This window comes from Dermacentor albipictus, unplaced genomic scaffold (genome assembly GCF_038994185.2).
Source record: "Dermacentor albipictus isolate Rhodes 1998 colony unplaced genomic scaffold, USDA_Dalb.pri_finalv2 scaffold_13, whole genome shotgun sequence".
NCBI lineage: Eukaryota > Metazoa > Arthropoda > Arachnida > Ixodida > Ixodidae > Dermacentor > Dermacentor albipictus.
Window position 1 is genome coordinate 13210906 of NW_027225567.1, and position 21964 is coordinate 13232869.

Here is a 21964-nt window from a genome sequence, read left to right on the forward strand (position 1 = left end):
TTAATTATTCAATTGAACATTATGATTTCCGGTCGCAGTAATGGCCGCCTCATCGAGTAGTTTAGATCAACGGTTAAAATTGTGCTATCTACCGTAGGCACTTCAGAAATTTAGTGCAGCTAGAGAAAACGCCCAATATATATATATATTTAGAGAGAGAGAGAGGTGGAGGGGGAGGAGTTGTCGGTGGCAACACTCCTTCCCCCTCCTCCGCCGAAATAAATTAATAAAATAAATTAATAAATAAAACAGTGAAGATGGCGATGGTGTTGCAGCTACAAACCGACATGCGCTCCAATACAAGGAGCTTGAAGCCCAAGAAATTTGTGCAGCCATCTTGCCTTTCACTGCTACAAATATGGGAAGCGGGGAGCAGGGAGGGTACGCAGAGGGGTCAGGGCCCCTCTGCGTACCCTTGCAGGCTTCGCGCTGTGGTGGATGAAATAGGCAAGTTCGCTAATGTGAACTCGGAGTCGTATCTATTAGCCCCGAGAATTAGGAGTGGCGCCCTCTCGCGAGTGACGTCACGGCCAGGACGCCGCTCGCTCCGGCTCGCTCGGCTGTAGCGCGCGCTCGTTCCCTTCGTGTATGCTTGGGGTATGGGTGGCTCGAGCCGTACGTATTGAAGAATACGTCGGCTTCTTTCAGCTGCCATACCTTAACCACAGTTTCTTCTTCAAAAGCGTGTGAGTCGAGAAACATTGCGGCTTGGATATCGCAAGCTAAGTAGCGTTAAAGGGGTCTACTAGGTTTTGCAATGCATATATGCGCCGTGTCTATCGGTAAATTTTGACTAAAACAAGAATATCTGCAAATTCAACGCGCGAAGTTGTGTATGATGCTTCGCTAAACACTTAACATTCCTTTAGTGTTTAGCTATGAGAGGCATTGCATTTTACGTGGAAGAAAATTTTGGTAATTGGCGTCAACATGTTATCTGATTTTGGAAAGACACTGCCCAGCGAAGCTCTCATCATGATTCCTATTACTCTGGTGTGTTGTTTTATTCAAATATGGCCATTCATTAATGCGTAAAAAAATAGTTAGGCGCGCATTTCTTATGAAAAAGTTTGCTGCTACTTTCATCCCCCTCTGAAACAGGCCTCCAATAAACGAATTGCTAATGGCTGCTAACACGACGGCGCGTCATGTAGAGTATTTACATAGTTAATTCACAAACACCATAGTAGCAATCACCTGAGAGAAAAGTCTCGTTGTTAAGATCGAGAGCCACTCAATTGAAAGTGATGAAATGTTTCATAGTGGCCCTCAGTAGCCTTTATCGACAATATGGCACACCCCTGATCACGTAACGGTAGCAATCGACTGTCCGTATGGCGAGGCACGCTATGTTCGCGAAACCCATCAGTCCACTGCAACTTCGAATTAAAACCATAAAGCATTTTTTTTACAGCGCCAACTGGAATGGCTAAAATATTCTCGAGCTACTACACCGCAGCTTAGATTTCCTGTATACAAAAGGAAAATTCAAGCACCTTCTGTCTCACCATGTCTCGATCCAGCGTTATTCAATTATACAAACGGATAACTATTCGCTTCGTCGGTACATAAAAGAGAACCTTGCAGGCAAATTAAGTTTGCTCCAATCCAATCGCAAACATTCATAAAGAAAGCACCACAAGCCTTGCATATACTTTCACTTGATTTCTGACCCTCCACCTGGGGAATTTCGATATCTTCAATATGTCCCATACTACTAATCGTTGACGCTTCGACTTCTTTCTGGCTGCAGCTATGCGGTCCAGCAGGCATACTTCACTAAAAAAATTGGGCCGAGCAGCCTGTGTCAGTTCGCCAAACAGATTCGTCATGTATATTCCTCAAGCAGCAAGCACCAGTAAATTTCTCAAGTGAGTTTGATTTGATTTAATAATTTCCATTTACACACACACATGTACAGAGGAGTGGTAAGTGGAGGTGGATGAGGGAAAAAAGTCGCACAGACGCGGCTTGAGGTAACCTCACCCCCTTAGGTACAATATGGCTGCACGGGGTAACACATCAAGCGCCATATAAATTACATTTATATAGCGGCCATAAAACATTGCAGTTATACAATATATGAAAGAACAGTGAAATATTTCCACAATAACAATGCAAAACACACTGCGGCATTGAAATAAATAAATGATATACACTTGGTAATATAGACAAAAAAGAGGAACTTAACTTACATTATTAATCATTAACAAACGCCCCCTAAAGAGGTGAGTTGAACGTGTAGCACGGAAAAGGAAATATATATTGGTACATTCCTATTTGTACTCTGTAGATAGCTGTAAGCCTTCATTAACTTTACTTCAAATTTCCGCCGCTTAAAAAAAATAAACACGTGAAGAACCGCCTAATGTTGACAAGCAGTTAAAGAAGCAAGTGAGGCGTGTAGAATCTAAGCTCCAGTATTAGTTAAGTCCCCGTGCTACTGCCGAGCGTTTCTGTGAGGAAATGCAAAAATTCGATATTATACCATGAACTACTCGTCGTGAGCAAACCTATTTTAGCGGAATAAAATCAACGTAACTGCTGTAGAAGTCATATATAGCCAGCTTTGTGACATACTTGTTGCACCGCGGCAGGTATGGTATCATAACTGGATTCCTATAGGCTATGCTCTTGCGATTGTCTATCCGCGTATAAAAAACCCGCAATGGGCTGGTCTGCGTCGCTTCGGCTGGCACTGTAGCGTTGCCTTCGAGAGCTGCATTGTTGTCTAAGAAATTAGCTCTTTGAATAAATGTTCGCAAAGGAAGACGTCGTAAAATATATTTGAGACGACCACCATAAGTATTCAAGCAGAGAGAACGAGGGCGAACAAACGAAAACACCGCAGAAAGCGCCCGGACAACGCCCGAACTGTAGCAGACGACAGGCGCGAGTCCGTGCCCTGACGTCACGCGAGCGGCGCTCGCAGCGCCGCCCGTGTTCGTTCTCGGGGCTAATACCTTGTCCTATCTCTATGCCTGCATAATGTTACAAATAAAGACTCATTCTATTTTTCGCTTGAATATCAAAAGTGCTCTATTTAAGAGGAAGCTTTAGCTCGGGCCCAACTCCGATGCGACCTTTTCAAATGCATTTAAAACTCAAGAACGCTTTTCTAAGATAACCCCTAGACCTATTTTATTGAAATTTGTTGTATTTGAGAGAGAAAGCTAAATTCTAGTGATTGTTGGAAGTGGAATTTCGATTTAGGGCCAGAACGTTGTTTAAAGAATTTTAAAGATTTTGCAAGTTCAAAAGACATCGACGTACGAAGTTTATAAATTATTATCCCTGCATCAAGAACAGATATCGCGGTTCTGTACACGGCATCCATTAGGTAATTCAAAGCGGGAAAATTCGTAATGTCAATTTATATCTTACGTGAATGTGTTACGCTGTGTACAAGGGTTCTGCAGAAGCTGCGTTTCCATATTACTGCATTTTTTTTTTCAGGTTCATGTGTAACATATAAATTTTGTCCGCTTACTATCAGACGCAATTCACAGAATAGTGCTATCATTTTTCCTTGCTGAGTTAGAGAGTTGTAAACTTGACAGTTTCGATTGCTAAAAATTTTAAATTTTCGCCAATTTTTAATAAACTGTCAACCTAGATCAAAAATTGGAAACCAACAGTCACTAGATTTTAAGTTTCTCTTTTAAATTCAACAAATCTCGTCAAATTTGGTGCAGTGGTTGCCGATAAAAAACTAATTCTCCTCCTGCATGTATTTATATAGCAGCCGCCGAGCTGAAGCTTCCTCTTAATCGTTGCTTAGTCGTTGTGCCCTTGCTGTCGACTTCTCGAACTCTGCTATTCTGCGTATAGGATGCAAGCCCAGTGCTGAGAGCAGGGTGTGTAGTCATACGGCACAGTTCAGTGTCTGCAAAATTAGTGTACTAGATATTCACCGAAACCAAAAAAAGAATAAAGAAAGGTAATAGGCTTAAAAATGAAGAAACATAAAGAAAGTCTAGTCTTATGGCGGAAATAAAAACTGAAGAAAAAGCGAGAATGTTGAATTTTTGAAAAATAATATAGAAAACGCTGAACCCTAATGTTTGTTCAGCGCCCTGCGTTAAATGCATACACAGGTCGATCTATAGGCACACGTTAAATTTAGTCTACTGATTTTAAATTTTTTTAATATGCGCATTTTAGGCACCTGAATTTATTGCCTTTTCTCTTATCTTCAAATACTGCGCGCAGAATTTGTGCGTTTGGTCACGGTGACGAGTTGCCTTTTCCACTGATCAAAGCCATGGCTGATGTATGAAGTAAGAATTCCTTTCACTTGATTCTACTCCTTTGTTATAATCCACCATTCACGTGCAGCTGATCCAGGGGCCCTATAACGTAAAACTATTCTAATACGTTTCTATTCCAATCTCCTGACGTCAAATTTGCGTAACCACTGACGCGAGCACCGGGCGGTCACCCACAGGGTTGTCTGCAGACCATCAAACACTCTCCTCGTTCATAGGAGGTTACTTTTGTTTGCTTGAAAAACGAATAACCTTGTCTACAATGAGCAGCTTGACGTATCTAATTGGCTGACAAGAGGCGAGGAGAACGCTCAAGTGGAGAGGAATCCACTGGGGCAGAGTCAGTGCACTGTAAATCGATAACCGGGTGAAGAGGGTGGTGCCGGCGTCTGCGATTGGTCGGCTTTCCCTTACTTAGCTTGTGGTGGCTGGTCGCAAATCACGGCGGCATGCAACGGAAGCTTAAGAATGACGCTAAAACTGACCCTCAGCAAAGAAGAGTTGGCAGAATGAGGTTGTAAACGTGCCGAAAGTGCTCGAAAACGTTACACGGCCACGCAAGAAGCTTTATTATACGCAAATACACCCGTGCTCTCCGGCAGGTGCGAGTAGCCAGCGTCTCAAGGATCGGCGGCAGCCATCTTTTATTCATTTCAGAACGGGGCAGCCGCGGCTATTCCGAAGAAAATTCAGTTTTGTTCGGCATATTAATGTATCTTTATCGCGTACACGTCCCTTTGACGCGGTGAGTTTGTACGGTTTTGTGACGTCGCGTGACAGGCAGGTGAAGTGGGTGCAGCCCGAAAACGTTTTACCTATAGCCGAGGGCTAATGGCGAAAAGGTGTCGAATCAGAAATAACTGTTTTTCTCTTTTCTGTCAAATCACGCATAATCAGTGTGTACACATCATATCAGATGGGGAGCTATCGCGGTTTTCGTGACGTCGCGTGACAGACAGGTGAAGTGGGGGTGGTCGAAAAAAGTTTTTGCCCAATCGTGGAGGGCTGATAGTAGAATTGGAATAGAAAAGTTTGGAATAGTTTTACGTTATAGCGCCCCAGAAGTATGACGCGGGCGGACGACATCACGAGTGCGAAGAATGAATAGCAGTAGAATAGAATTATTCCGACACATGTTCTCTTCACAGTTGATCCCCTCAAAGCTCTCATTTCTTTCAGTCTCATCGGGTAGCATGTACTTCTGCGACAAGATAGTATAGCAGTTATAGAACAGCGATATTCTTCTCACCAGTGGCGGAATTTGGCGCCGGTGGCCCGGGAGTTCCTCGAGCGCCTGTGTGGCCTCGAGAAAGGGCGGCCCTCGTCTCGCCGCTGCCGCGAAGACCAGAAGTGGCTTTTTCGCGGCTGCGCTTTCGATTTTCGCCATGCCGGCCGCCGCTCTCGCTGGAACACGACCTCGGACTGGGAACCCGTGGCTTGGTCGCTCCACAGGCTACAACGGGCTTCCGGTTGGGTGAGCAGAACCTCTTCTTCGTTGTCTCCGGTGAAAGTAATGTGGTTCCCGGTCAGAAAGTGGATCTTTGCCTTGTGGTGCGCGCCGTGCATGAACACAAGCAGCGAGGTGATGTTCAGTGCTCTGAACTGGTACATTCTCTCGTGTGCGGGTCTCCGCAAGACGGACCCGGAATGCGCTAAAGAAAGATCACGACGCGAGGGCGACTGCGAGTCGTGTCGCATGTGCGTCCGACACAGACGTCACGGATTTGAGAAATCCACGGAAGCAGCCGCACCTGCAGTGCGAACTGAATAGCAAGTGGTTGTTTGCTTGAACTTTATTTTACGAAAAGGATGGGAACGAGATTAGTGCTCGTCGCACGAAAACTGTTTATCTTTTTCGTGCTGGCACCTGGTCAAGCGGTGGCCAACATCAGAAGTGGTTAAGGACAGGACATATAGCAGAGGACAGCAGAGAGGAACTATCTATACATGTATTCGCGAAAGAGTGAAAAGTGGTATCCTAAATCGTATAAAGTTCGCTTGTGACGTGAATCGATAACCTCTCAGGTGTAACGGAGAGCCATATGTGCGACCGCGGGTTTCGAACTGCGGGTGCGAGAACGATCGTCACCCGTCGTATGGTCAGCACGCCGGTCGATGCGTTTAGCGGAAGCGGATAGAGCGGAGGAGTCCCAGCGGTGATGGGAGAGGTTATTATGCCACGTTGAACGCTACGGAAACGAGGCGACTCGAGTGGCGATTTTCAAACGCGCCTTGCACACACTTTTCCTTTGTTCCTGCTGATGAAGACAAGACCGCTGGTTTGATTACCGCCAAGGGCGGCGGCGTCACCTCTGCGCACCTTATCCACCGATCACTGCCGTTGTGGTTAACGAATGCAGCTGTCAACTGCCGCACGTATACGCTAAATGGCTTTATACAGTTCGAACCATGCACTTGCGCGCGCGCGCGGAACTTACGCGGGCACCACTTTCACAGCTATATTGCATATCGACGATGCTATGCAGATGCCAGCTGTGGAATACATTAGCGCGTATTTAGTCAGGCGACTTAAGCGGGATCGAACAAGGCTTGAAGGGTGCTTAACCGTGCTGCACTATATAACGCTTTTCACTGTGAGAGGCTGGCGTTTTCTTTTTTTTTGAACACCAGGAACGTCGCAAATTGCACCATAATTCTGGCGTGAACAAAAAGCTACTGATATATCGCTATTATTCAAGCCGCTTTAACTGTAGAAGAAAGAAGAGAAAAAAAAAAGCGAATGGGTTTTGATAGGGGGCTCGGGGACGATTAAAGGCGCACATGTGGCTAGCGACGCGCAAGTGTCAGTTGAGCCGTTTTGTTGCATCCGTAAATCTGGGGTTGTTGGCGGTGCGGGCGGACAGTTCGCCTTCGCGGAGGACAACAGGCGAATTATCAGTGAAGAACCTCGGTGTAGTATGCGAGGCTGCGACGCCACTAGCACGCCAGACTTCTTTGACTGCGCGGAGTTGAACCGAAATACGTAACACGTAAACGGGGTTTCAGCTGACTCGTGCAAAGCTTCGAAAAAATCCAAGCATGCCTTAGGAGAATGCAGCCAACTTATAGTATCGGTCACTATCCTCTTGAGCAAGTCATTATTTTCGATACGAGCTTAGGTATTAATATTATAACGTGATAAATAAATAAATAAATAAATAAATAAATAAATAAATAAATAAATAAATAAATAAATAAATAAATAAATAAAATCATTTATTTATTTACCGTGCCCAGGAACAACCGTGAGGTCTAAGTGCTGGCACACACATAAATAAATAAATAAGAAAAACGGCAGGGGAATACAAGCAAAAAGGAAGCAATTAATAAAAAGAACAATATTGAAAAGAAGAGTGTACATACAACAAGGCGCAAGGTGAATCAAAAAAAGAAAAATGAGAAGGGCAATTGAACAATGTGAAAGTATATGACAACAACGCAATGCTCGGAAAAACGACTTATGAAAAATATCAAGATCGTGAAAATGATCGTTATAAAGACTCTGCATTCTGTGGACGAGTGAATGTTGGTGACAACAGGCAGGAGCATGGAAAGGTCTATGTCCTGTGGTGATATTGCGCGGAATATGCGAAATAATGATACATGTATAAACAGGCACAAAGAGACAGCGCTTCTCTGTGTGTCTGTTTCTTTGCACGTACTCGTTCAGTCGCGCTTACACATTATATCGTGGATTCAAACCAACTAGCCCGACAACGTATTACAACTCAAGAGTTCAACTGATTATTATAATAATAAGACCGAAGTCACGAATAGGCTGCGAGGAAAAATGATAGGTGACAGGCGCACCCATCGTCTCCGATACATGGTCATCCGCCGCGACAACCTATCCGCTTTTTACGCTGTCTCAACATCAAAAACGGCGACAGGCCTTCAAGAATCGCCATGCGTTATTTGCCGCATATCCCATGGCTCCATTTGCTTCATTGCTTCAACGAAGAAGATTCCGCGGCAAAAGTGGAAGCCAAGACCATTGTATTCGATCCATCTCCTTTGCTCATTGCCTTAAGTCAGCGCGTAATACTAGAGCTAATGCATACTAATTTATACACTACTTCATACAAAAGAGTTGGCCTCGAATACAATTGTATTCAAGTTTCTAATACAAACATATACCACAGTCGCGAAATTAAAGTAGGTGAACAGTTTTGCTAATTACGTACTTGCCGAGGCTCATTGTCCTTTAAAGCGCATAAACTATGCCTGTGCAAGCAGCATATGCGTAGCTGTAGCATTATTAAAATTACTAATTGGCTTTGAGGATCCTGTATAAGAAACGAACGACTTCTCGAGGACGCAAGGGTTCTTCGCTTAGAGCTTATTACGGTATGGTTTAGGCTGGTTCATAATGACCGTCAATTTCTTCGGGTGGCTTACGAAGCGCTAAAGTGAAAGAGTATCGCTGAACCATCGGTCGACCCGTTTCTTCCCTATACAGAAACGTAAGCTGTGCAGAGCTATTCGCTAGCGTTTTCAAAGCGTGGAAGCTTAATTGAAAACCAAAAAAAGTCCCCGTGGCCTGGCCGACGCACACCGCACACCATAAGCTCCACAATTATACGATCTGAGGAACTCCAGATTTTTCCTGGTTTGTATTCTGGAAACTTCGATGAGCAGCTACTCAACGTATTTCGCCACCGTTTTTTCTTTACGGACAAACCACAACGAGGTAGCCGGTTGTGAAGGTATACAGAGCAAGCCCAGCACTTTAACGTTCACCACCGACTCAATGTAATTTTTTTTCTGTTGTGTTAAGCGTCCCGTGTCGCAAAAAATTCACCGTCAGTGGCATTGTGCGTGAGAGAAAAATCATCCCGAACCACGCATCCCCATTCACGCGGGCCTTCCGCGTGGCGCAAAGGCGTTACTGAACTAATTGAATTTTCCAGGCAAAATGCGCAAGAAAATTCGTAAAGTACGACTTACACACAACCTATAGACATGGTAGCGTCGGACTGTGAGTTGTATATACGCGAAAACCTAATTCTGTTACGCGCAAACTCAAACACAAACCCATTTTCCACCTGCCGTTCGACGGTTGGTGCGGCGGTTGACCGCCTCCGGGATCGGCCCATGCAAGAGGCCGCGTTTCTGCCAGAAAGGCCGCCTTCGTGCATAGCGTTCGCCGCCAGCGTTGCCCGGTAAACGTTACGGCTGCATAACCCGCATTTGCCGGGAAGCGTGGGAAGCAGTCAGGGATCTTTGAATGCTATCGCGTTTCACTCTTAAAATCGATGGCTTAAGCGCCCTCCAAATTTTTTGAATACAAACATGCCTGTTCGGCTCCTGCGTTTCTACAGCAACTCATCGACAGGGCGAAGTGTCAGCGGAAGGCAGTGTCTTACCATGATGGTCAAGTTGTCCTTGTCTTCTAACTCAGGGAAGATCGCACCCGCAGAGCTTGAAGTACGGCCGAGCGCGTCTGCGCGCGAGATAAATGCGCGAGGCGCGAGGTTCGCTGCACGCGAGCACTTTCACTTCTTTCAAACGCCTCGATTAGCGACTGCAACGCCGCGGCAGGCGTAAATTCAACTGCTGCCGAAATATGACATTCACAGCAGGGTTCAAAGGGCTATCTGGTCCATAAACAAGCTACTCGGAGAAAAAAAAAAGGAGAAATAAATTACATTCGTTCTCGTTTTCGGCTATCGCCTAACAGGGTATGACTAGTTCGTCAGTTATACTGCGAGATAAGTCAATATTTTGCATGCATCTCGTGCTTATATTGCATGCTGCGACGATGTCGTCATCTTGGACTTTCTGTCGAGCAGCTGCTGTCATTAAGCAAAGGCTCACAAACAGTACGCGTACCCCATCTCAAGGGTGGAGGGGAACTCATTAACCAAGAAGTAACCCGGAAAGGGGAGGAGAGAGAGAGAGAAAGAAGTTTAATGACACGAAATGCAGAGAGGTCGGCCTGAGGTATATTCCTCTAGCCAGCTACTCGGCATTGGGGGAAGGGGAAGTGGGAAAGAAAGAGGGAAGAAAGAGGTGCATGATGGGTGACGATGACGATAGAAGGAAGATGTAGAAAATGTGGCAAGCAATTGGGCATGCTCAAAGTCTGCAGTCCAGGCCCGTAATTTTTAAAAAGTTCAGTAATGCCTTGATGGCCTTAAAACTCGACTGAGCGTCTGGCCAAGAGCCTAAAATAACATCCTCCGACAACGGTGCGCTGTGGAGACGCGTAAGGTCCTTGGCCAACCTATCACGCTCTTCCACAAACTTAGGGCAGTCACAAAGCACATGACCTATAGTCTCCGTCACATTGCACACCTCACAGTGTGGAGACTCGGTGCGTCGCATGAGGTGCACGTATCCGCGCGTAAACGCTACCCCCAACCTTAGTCTGTGCAGAAGACTGGCATCGTTTCGTTGAATTTTCGGTGGTAGCCTAAAATTCATGGTGGGGTCCAATCTCTGGAGTCATCTGTGGCGATTATCTGGATTGTCCCAGTGCTTTGCTGGGACCCATGAATGCTTAGTCCCCCTTTCGTTTGGCTAGTAGAATGGATCGTCTGAATCGTTCACGAGCATGTTTAGGCGCTTGCTGATAGTAAAGTCCTTGTGCACGCTTTTTTATATTAAAGCAACGAAAGCAAGTACGCATTACCAGGGACTTGATAGATTTGGACGAACCTCGTGCAATGAAAAACTGTGCACACCAACTTGCTATGCGGCTTCTGTTATTTGTGCGACATCATGGCACACAACGCTGCAAATTCGGACGGCAGGCTGTCATAATTTTTGGCTAATTGTTTTTGAACACGTCACAAAGGTGCAGCGGGGTAGCATTCACGGCACCTTACATGGGCGCAACAACGACCAATATGTACCGCCTCTTACTGCGTATTGGGCCTGACTAGAAAGAACTTAAAGGACATTTCCCTTTATGCCATAATAAGGATATAGATTGAATATAGGTCGTACGTGTTATTGATAAATATTTATTCCAAAATTTCGTGTGCAAAACATAAATATGTATTTGTTGCTATCGTCTCGGCCCCAGTGGCCGTGCATAACCTTCCCTCGTCCAATTTACTGGCGATCTCGAGCAACAGGGCCTTGATTCCTGCCCAGGTCTCCTAGCCGGTAGGCACGATCTGGTCGCGCGGCAGGGTGAATCCGTGGCGACCGGTGTCACGCAGCTCTGCTCTGTACGCGTGCGGAATCTGCACCTCGCCTGTGGGTCCAGTCGTCCGAGCCTCCTGAGGCGACGCCTATAACAACGAAGATGAGTCGCGTCGCGTAGGGGCTTTCCCTGCCTTTATACGCCGTAGTACTTACACAGCACACTCGTGGATGCCCCAACGATGTACTTGGTATCGTGAACCTCCTCTAGCGCAGCCGTGGCGACTCTTGCTGCGCAGGCCTGCATGGGACAGATCGCTTCTCAGTGGGCACGGTGCCCCCCGCCACCTGCTGTCTAGCTTATCACTCGAGACAGATAAAGAAGAGGACAGTGTCACCAGCCACATTAGCGCTACGAAGCACAGACAAGATCCCGAAGAGAATTGCACCTCCGAAATATTTACATATGTAACGTGTTGAGTATGTAGTCCCGGATGAATTTAGCCCCTTGACAGCTATAATTATCCGTGATTCCTTCACAAGCATTGCAGAAACTGTAGCGCTTCCCTTTCTGCTAACGTGCGAGGCTAGAGGAGACGCAGATAGAACTCTATACAGAGGAGAAAAGAGAAGATGGAGAGGGGAGGAGAAGAGGTAGTTCCCATATAAAAGAGGGGGGAGGTGATGTGAGAAGGCAAGGAAATCCCACTACTATACGACAGTGGTTTCAGGCAAACAGGATAAGCTTAAGTTCAAGGTATGGTACAGTACGTTACTGCTATTTCTGAAAAATAAACGCCATGCAAATAGGTCAAGCGGGAAACTTACGCAGGGCATGCGGAAGCAGAGGCGCATTACTTAAAGCACACCGCAGGGTCCAGGAACTACGGAAGCGGTCGACCGTCAAATCAATTCTGGGGCCGCTGCGTTAGCTTTGCGGCTGTGGCATTGCTAGTGGTCGTGGATTGCTAGTGATCGCGGCAGCCGCATTTCGACAGGGGCGAAATAGACAACGCATGTGCACTTCGATTTGGGACACGTTAAAGAACATCACGGTGTCAAATTAATCCGGAGTCCGCCACTACGGCTTGCCACATAATACCAGTGTGGTTCTGGAACGTAAAGCCCCATCATCCAATTTAAGTTTAATACTTCTGCCACAACGCGATGTGCCACGTGAAGAAATGACAACGCTCCACCCTCTCAAAGTTATAAGATATGGTGCACAACAACGCCCCAATCAAACACCTCTCCCTGTGTGTTCTGTGTACAACAGCAGCGCTGCACGCAAGATAACGTTTACCATCAACTCACCACTCTCGTATTAGCCTAAACGCTGAAGGATAGGGATAGGATAGGAATAAACTTTATTTGTCCAACGCTTATTGATGTTGGTGCCCGGGGCTAGGCTGCCAGGGGTCCATCGCCCGAGGAAAATCTTTCGAGATCCTCGGCAACGGCCCTGCCCCGCTGGACGGCCCACTCCTGGTCTTCCGGTGCCTCGCTCAGGAGAGCGGCTTGCCATCTCTCACTGAGGCGCCCCGCTTCAGAGGGTCCTGCTGTTGTCTTCCCCCTTCCTCCTTGTCCTTCTTCCTCATGGCGTTGGCATTCCCAAAGCACATGGGCCATATCGGCCGGTTCGTGCTCGCACCACGGGAAGCCGGGCGACGGGTGCAGCGCAGGCCACAGGCGGTGCAGGTGGAAGGGGTTGGTGAAAGTGCCCGTCTCCAACCGTCTCAGGTCAACCGCCTGGGACCTGTCTAGGCGCCCGTGGGGTTGTGGATATTTGAACGCGACAGCGTTAAGGAGCTCGTATCGCAGAAAAGCCAGTGTTGTCGGCGTCAGCGGCGTTGGCCGTGAGCGATAAATCCCAGAAGGCACTTCATAAATAAAAAACATCTTGCAAGATGAGCTGGTGGGAATCGAACCAGGGTCTCCGGAGTGTGAGACGGAGACGCTACCACTCAGCCACGAGTTCGTTCCTTCAAAACGGGACAAAATCACCTCTAGTGAATGCGGTGTTGCTTAGAAACCTGCCGTAGGAAGGTATACTGCGGTGTATATCGGTAATTATGACCATGTAACTTACAGAAGTCACCGTTTCACGAGTAGCGAAGTACGTTTCCGCTACATTTCTTCTGCGCTCTGCGCACACGCAACCACAAGACAGTAGACAGATTTAGTATAGCGTACGCTATTCCATTGCGTACGCTAAAAAATAGGGAGTCGTCACTGCACATGCGCTGAACGCTAAACGAAATAGCGGGTATAGCGGGCGTACGCAACGCAAAGGAATTAGCGTTAGCGTTTTTGCGGGGTTTGCGGAGTTTGCGGGAAACACGGCGGCGATCTCGGCTGCCCGCTTCGAATTGAATTTGGCGTTGCTTTTGTAAAATGCACTTCGTTCGTAGCAAATGACTGTGTAAACGGCTTTCGCTTACTCTCAGGCCGCTTCGACGACAGAGTATTATGGATAACTTCGTGGTGTTTTCGAGATCGCTTCTCGTTTCAAACGAGTCTAAGCCTAACGAAAGAAACGTTCGAGATGTCAGCGCCACCTATCGCTACAGGCGCGAAATATTCGCAACGACGGAATATGGCCTCAGAGATCCGAAGATATCGTCGGCCAACTAAAGTTGTAGAAAACGTGCGCTGCTTAGCGTACGCTATTCTATAGCGTATAGCGTACGCTATAGTTGCGTACGCTAAACTAAATCTGTCTAGTTTTAGTATAGCGTACGCTATTCCATTGCGTACGCTAAAAAATAGCGGGTCTTCACTGCGCATGCGCTGAACGCTAACGCAAAGGAGTTAGCGTTAGCGTGTTTGCGGAGTTTGCGGGAAACACGGCGGCGATCTCGGCTGCCCGCTTCGAATTGAATTTGGCGTTGCTTTTGTAAAATGCACTTCGTTCGTAGCAAATGACTGTGTAAACGGCTTTCGCTTACTCTCAGGCCGCTTCGACGACAGAGTATTATGGATAACTTCGTGGTGTTTTCGAGATCGCTTCTCGTTTCGAACGAGTCGAAGCCTAACGAAAGAAACGTTCGAGATGTCAGCGCCACCTATCGCTACAGGCGCGAAATATTCGCAACGACGGAATATGGCCTCAGAGATCCGAAGATATCGTCGGCCAACTAAAGTTGTAGAAAACGTGCGCTGCTTAGCGTACGCTATTTTATAGCGTATAGCGTACGCTATAGTTGCGTACGCTAAACTAAAACTGTCTACAGAAGGCCCCCCCCTCGCAATGTACGGCGCTGCCCGACACGTGGCGCGCCACTCGCCCCACGATCGCGTCCGCCTTCATGGCGCGTCGGGGCCCGGCTATCTGTGGCGATCGCGACGTATGGCTGGCGTAGCGCGTTTGAGTAGGCGGTGCGAACCGGGTGCGATAACGCTATCGCGTTGCACTCTTGAAGGCGAAGCTTAAGCGTCCTCCAATTTTTCTTCGTTCTTTCCTATAGTGGCCAAGCACCTCTCTGTACGTTGCCGGAAACTTCTTGACATCGCAGTCGGCGCTCGCGTGATCCCCAGCTCCGTCAGCCGCGATTTGTGTTGTGTTTGTAACGACAGCGGCCGCGCCAGACGTGGTGGCCGTCGCCGTCACTCCTCCGCTGGGGTCCCGCACAACAACGGCAGCACTTCCCTCTGGGGGACCGCGTCGCGGCGGGTAAGCTGCCTCGCGACGAGGTGGACGCGCTCGTTGTGGTTGGGTGGAGTGTCGGTGCGTCTTCGGCCGTTAGCATTGTTGTTGCCATTATTGTCGCGGCTGTTGTTGTTGTTATTGCCAAGCTCCCCGACGTGCGCGGGGAACCACTTGAGGGACTTGTTTGTAATCGTGCCGGATCCGAAGTCCCCGGCCCGGGCGTTGAGCATGCGGGCCACATCCGCGGACATTCAACCTTTGGTGTAGTTCCGGATCGCTGATTTGGAGTCGCTGATGATCAGGTTATCCTCCGCACCTCCGTGGAGTACCGCGAGGGCTATTGGCGGCGAGGAGTTACGGAGTCGCCATCTCGCGCTCCTCATAGATTTTGCTGTCAGCGCTCACTGAAAACACCACGCGCGAGCTCTCCCGGACATTTCTGTAAGTACTTTCGAAACGAGAGGAGTTTTGTACTGTCTAAATAATAATCTTGGGCAAACTGAAAGCACAGGATCGCTTACAGACGCTATATCTATACCGGATACGTACAGTGAACGCCACTGCGCGCGGTCGCCGCGATGTAGTCTCCCGAACCGGCTTCTTGAAACGCTGAGAGCAAACTATGTGAAATATGCTTTTATAGTGTTTGCATAACTAAATGGAGCGTAATAGAATGAAGCCTCAATGCAGCGATCGCACAGATTCGCAGTGACTGACTGCGCGTCTGCATGCTTGTCCGCGCATTGTTTCGCTTTCGCCGCGTGCGCGTTTTCGCACCGTGCCATGAGCTTTAGGCCGCAGAATATGAGCATTTGACAGTATACAAGCAACCAATGTTGCGTGGGCGCTATCAGAGCTGTTAAAAAATAATTTCATTGAAGAAACTTCGATGCCTACGTGGACTGCGATGTGCCCTCGCGACGATTCAATCTCTTTCTTTTTCTTCTAAATTCTTGGACATTTCAATATTATTTCTCGAGTTGCGTCGCACTGTATGTTCATCGGTGTTTTCAGCGTGCGAGTTCCCGCTGCTTCTTTTTTGTAATCCAGTGCAATAATTCATAACGCAAACATGACCATATGCCATGCTTTTTTTAATGTGCTTTTTACCACTCCCTTTCCACTACAGTGAACTTGCCAGTATCTATAGCATCGACAAGTTCATAGACCAAACCGTCATGACATTAGTCGGGCAGCGGACTCGGACGAGTGTCTCAGTGCACGTTTTCCGAACATCGCAGACCCGGCGCCGTAGCAGAAATCTTCCTCGCGTCGAAAAGCGATTCGTGCACTAGTGCGGTACTTAAAGTGCACGGGCTTAACAGACCGTTTATAGTGTCATTGTGTATGGTGTCCCTCCCACACGTGCTCAGTACTTACTCTCTTCCTTTCTTCCTCTTTCCCCCACCCCCAGTGTAGGCTAGCAAACCGGATGCTGTTTTGGTTGACCTCCCTGCCTTTCCTACCCTTGTTTTCACTCTCTCTCTCTCTCTTCCTCGCGTCTGTGCTTGCTGCATACCCGAGTTGTAGCCGATGACTGTTTGCCGGTTTTATGTTTCGCAAGCCAAGCTTCACGCAGCTTCTTGTCGTGCGGCTACGTGTGAATAAGGCTGACACCGGGCTCCGTTGCGTACGTCCGGCACTGCGGCACCGAGAAGTAGCCTACCATGTTGCGCGCCTTCAAAGGCAGCCACTACCTATTGTAGTGCTTTCAAGCGTTGTAAAGAAGACACTCGAAGCGGGGAAATCTCGCCACTAAATGAGGACCGTAGCGTACGAGGGAATCACGAGGCGCGTGGACTGAAGGAATCACTGCTACCGGAAGTCAGTGACGCCATTCAGACGGAAAACATTCCGAAGAATATGCACCCCATGTATGACGTGCAAAGACGCATACGCGAGGCGGTAGCAATCCTCGAGAATCATGGAAGACGAGAAGGCGTCCTCTTCGTCGATGCGGCCAGGTACCCGCGGTCAGTCTGATGGCGACGAGGGACGTCGATCACCACCGCCGCTAAAAGGGAATGTGCGAGACGAACCGCAGTTACCAGCACCACCATCACTACTACTATTACGACAAAAACGGCAGCGGCAACATCGACACGGCCGGCCGACGGCGGCGGCGCCCGCCTTCTCCATGGCAGTCGTAGATGCAAAGGGAACGATCCGAGTCACGGCATCAGCGAGGCTGCCGTCGGCCGAAGCAGTGGAAGAGATGGCCATTGGCCTCGAGCTCCACCACTGGAAAAGCTGGCACCCCCATCGCCGTGACGTGCTACTAGGGATCACGTGGACATAGCGGCCGCGTCGGCTGTTTCGGGAACGCCGAAGCGAGCTGACAACGAGTTTAAATTCCCTCGTACGCTACGGTCCTCATTTAGTGGCGAGATTTCCCCACTTCGAGTGTCTCCTTTACAACGCTTGAAAGCACTACAATAGGTAGTGGGTGCCTTTGAAGGCGCGCAGCATGGTAGGCTACTGCTCGGTGCCGCAGTGCCGGACGTACGCAACGGAGCCCGGTGTCAGCCTTATTCACACGTAGCCGCACGACAAGAAGCTGCGTGAAGCTTGGCTTGCGAAACATAAAACCGGCAAACAGTCATCGGCTACAACTCGGGTATGCAGCAAGCACAGACGCGAGGAAGAGAGAGAGAGAGAGAGAGAAAACAAGGGTAGGAAAGGCAGGGAGGTCAACCAAAACAGCATCCGGTTTGCTAGCCTACACTGGGGGTGGGGGAAAGAGGAATAGAAAGAGGAAGAAAGGGAGAGAGTAAGTACTGAGTACGTGTGGGAGGGACACCATACACAATGACACGATAAACGATCTGTTAAGCCCTTGCACTTTAAGTACCGCACTAGTGCACGAATCGCTTTTCGACGCGAGGAAGATTTCTGCTACGGCGCCGGGTCTGCGATGTTCGGAAAACGTGCACTGAGACACTCGTCCGAGTCCGCTGCCCGACTAATGTCATGACGGTTTGGTCTATGAACTTGTCGATGCTATAGATACTGGCAAGTTCACTGTAGTGGAAAGGGAGTGGTAAGAAGCACATTAAAAAAAGCATGGCATATGGTCATGTTTGCGTTATGAATTATTGCACTGGATTACAAAAAAGAAGCAGCGGGAACTCGCACGCTGAAAACACCGATGAACATACAGTGCGACGCAACTCGAGAAATAATATAGAAACGTCCAAGAATTTAGAGGAAAAAAAAGAGATTGAATCGTCGCGAGGGCACATCACAGTCCACGTAGGCATCGAAGTCTCTGCAATGAAATTATTTTTTAACAGCTCTGATAGCGCCCACGCGACATTGGTTGCTTGTATACTGTCAAATGCTCATATTCTGCGGCCTAAAGCTCATGGCACGGTGCTATAGTCGCGAGGCAGCTTACCCGCCGCGACGCGGTCCCCCAGAGGGAAGTGCTGCCGTTGTTGTGCGGGACCCCAGCAGAGGAGTGACGGTGACGGCGGCGGCCACCCCGTCTGGCGCGGCCGCTGTAGTTGCCAACACAACACAAATCGCGACGGACGGAGCTGGGGATCACGCGGACGCCGACTGCGATGTCAAGGAGTTTCCGGCAACGTACAGAGAGGTGCTTGGCCACTATAGGAAAGAACGAAGAAAAATTGGAGGACGCTTAAGCTTCGCCTTCAAGAGTGCAACGCGATAGCGTTATCGCACCCGGTTCGCACCGCCTACTCAAACGCGCTACGCCAGCCATACGTCGCGATCGCCACAGATAGCCGGGGCCCGACGCGCCATGAAGGCGGACGCGATCGTGGGGCGAGTGGCGCGCCACGTGTCGGGCAGCGCCGTACATTGTGAGTAGGGGGCCTTCTGTGTTTGCCGCAAGAATGCTCTGCGTGTGCGCACAGCGCAGAAGAAAATAGCGGAAACGTACTTCGCTACTCTTCTGTAAGTTAGATGGTCATAATTACCGATATACACCGCAGTATACCTTCCTACGGCAGGTTTCTAAGCAACACCGCATTCACTAGAGGTGATTTTGTCCCGTTTTGAAGGAACGAACTCGTGGCTGAGTAGTAGCGTCTCCGTCTCACACTCCGGAGACCCTGGTTCGATTCCCACCAGCTCATCTTGCAAGATGTTTTTTATTTATGAAGTGCCTTCTGGGATTTATCGCTCATGGCCAACGCCGCTGACGCCGACACCGACGCCGACGACACCGGATTTTCTGCAACACGAGCTCCTTAACGCTGTCGCGTTCAAATATCCACAACCCCACGGGCGCCTAGACAGGTCCCAGGCGGTTGACCTGAGACGGTTGGAGACGGGCACTTTCACCAACCCCTTCCACCTGCACCGCCTGTGGCCTGCGCTGCACCCGTCGCCCGGCTTCCCGTGGTGCGAGCACGAACCGGCCGATATGGCCCATGTGCTTTGGGAATGCCAACGCCATGAGGAAGAAGGACAAGGAGGAAGGGGGAAGACAACAGCAGGACCCTCTGAAGCGGGGCGCCTCAGTGAGAGATGGCAAGCCGCCCTCCTGAGCGAGGCACCGGAAGACCAGGAGTGGGCCGTCCAGCGGGGCAGGGCCGTTGCCGAGGATCTCGAAAGATTTTCCTCGGGCGATGGACCCCTGGCAGCCTAGCCCCGGGCACCAACATCAATAACCGTTGGACAAATAAAGTTTATTCCTATCCTATCCCTATCCTTCAGCGTTTAGGCTAATACGAGAGTGGTGAGTTGATGGTAAACGTTATCTTGCGTGCAGCGCTGCTGTTGTACACAGAACACACAGGGAGAGGTGTTTGATTGGGGCGTTGTTGTGCACCATATCTTATAACTTTGAGAGGGTGGAGCGTTGTCATTTCTTCACGTGGCACATCGCGTTGTGGCAGAAGTATTAAACTTAAATTGGATGATGGGGCTTTACGTTCCAGAACCACACTGGTATTATGTGGCAAGCCGTAGTGGCGGACTCCGGATTAATTTGACACCGTGATGTTCTTTAACGTTTCCCAAAATGGAAGTGCACATGCGCTGTCTATTTCACCCCTGTCGAAATGCGGCTGCCGCGATCACTAGCAATCCACGACCACTAGCAATGCCACAGCCGCAAAGCTAACGCAGCGGCCCCAGAATTGATTTGACGGTCGACCGCTTCCGTAGTTCCTGGACCCTGCGGTGTGCTTTAAGTAATGCGCCTCTGCTTCCGCATGCCCTGCGTAAGTTTCCCGCTTGACCTATTTGCATGGCGTTTATTTTTCAGAAATAGCGCTAACGTACTGTACCATACCTTGAACTTAAGCTTATCCTGTTTGCCTGAAACCACTGTCGTATAGTAGTGGGGTTTCCTTGCCTTCTCACATCACCCCCCCCCCCCCCCTCTTTTATATGGGAACTACCTCTTCTCCTCCCCTCTCCTTCTTCTCATTTCTCCTCTGTATAGAGTTCTATCTGCGTCTCCTCTAGCCTCGCACGTTAGCAGAAAGGGAAGCGCTACAGTTTCTGCAATGCTTGTGAAGGAATCACGGATAATTATAGCTGTCAAGGGGCTAATGCGGTGACGGCCAGGGAGCTCCAGAGGGCATTGTGCGCATTTGACGGAATGGGGTGAAAACAAGTTTCTGCCGTCGCCTTTCCTCTCTTACTCGCGCTGACATATATGTGCACGCTCTGAACCACCCCCGACGCGGTGTGTGAGCCAACAGCCCACAACAACAGCAGCAGCAGCAGCAGCAGTAGCAGCAGCAGCAGTGGGAAAGTCAAAGGAAGAGGCAAAGAAAACTTCGCTTTAAAGAAGTGCAGGTCCCATGCACAGTGGAAATGGTTTTATGCGAAGCATTTTGCAGCTGCTTGGCTATCCGGCATTGTTTGGGGTTCCGCAATGCGTTACCACGTGAGCTAATGCGTTTGCGTAATACGAGTAATTATGTGTGTGGCGCGAGTATGTATGTAGTATGTGTGATGACAGCAGCACTACGATGACCACGTTGAAGACGACCGTATGACGGCAACGGCACGATTGCTAGTGAGGGCGGTTAGAGGCGAATATATTCATGCCGATTGTCGGGCTCAGCTTAGGTAGTCGATGGGGGCGTCAGCGATAGAAACACTGACTGTGACGTGATCTGCGACTAAGTGTTATACATTCATACGTACCTATATCTATGTTTATGTCATATGGCATATGGTAAAGCACTGATGACATCTTTATTCCGGCGAAGAAAGGTTATTACAAGGTTAACTTGGGCCGATCATGAAGTCGGTACAACGCCGCACAGTTTCTACGTCGTGTTAGCGGCTACGAGGAAAGTGCTGGGGAATGTGCGCCGATTCCGCAAATAGTGCAGTCTAACAAAGCGCCCAAAAGCGCGAGCTGTCACGAGGAAAGGAGACGAGAACGTGGCACGGGACGCACGTGCGAAACGTTTAAAGGAACTAACCTATTTTGAAACGAGAGAAGTAAGCATGCGATCGTGGCCGAAATAATGGATGTATGAACTTAACCTGAGCCGCCACGAGAGAGAGAGAGAGAGAGCAAGGACAGGAAAGGCAGGGAGGTCAACCAGGCGAGCACCCGCTTTGCTACCCTACACTGGGGTTGGGGGAAAGGAGAATATAAAGAAGAAAAAAGGGAGATAGCAAGCACTGAGTGCGTGTAGGAGGGACACAATAAACGGTCTCTTAAGCCGGTGCACTTCAAGTATTGTACAAGTGCACGAATCGCTTTTCGTGCCAGTGACGGGTGTGGCCATGGTCCGAGTATCTTTGACTCGGTGAACGGTCTCGAGTCCAGTTGGTGTAAAGTTGCCCGCAGACAGAGGCGTTGAACATCGTAGCGAGGGCAGGTTCACAATAGGTACTCAATGGTTTCCTCGCACCCGCAGGAGTCGTACACCGGGCTTCAGGTCTTCGAGAGTCGACATCGGAAATCAGAAGCGCACGCTTGGCTACAGCAACATGAGCTGCGTATCATCCTCAT

At 48.9% G+C, this 21964-nt stretch overlaps 1 protein-coding gene across 1 annotated transcript in view; it reads right to left on the bottom strand.

The window, feature by feature from the left end:
• The window catches only part of LOC139051613 (probable phospholipid-transporting ATPase IM), a 49668-nt gene extending 39910 nt beyond the window's left edge, over nt 1–9758 (bottom strand). Inside the window, exons 1-2 of the mRNA XM_070528549.1 lie at nt 9635–9758; nt 5518–5813 (exon numbers count right to left, since the gene is read on the bottom strand). Of these exons, the coding sequence (XP_070384650.1) occupies nt 5518–5655 (138 nt within the window). The 5' untranslated portion in view covers nt 5656–5813; nt 9635–9758. The remainder of the gene's footprint in view (nt 1–5517; nt 5814–9634) is intronic.
• Nucleotides 9759–21964: the final 12206 nt, after the last annotated feature.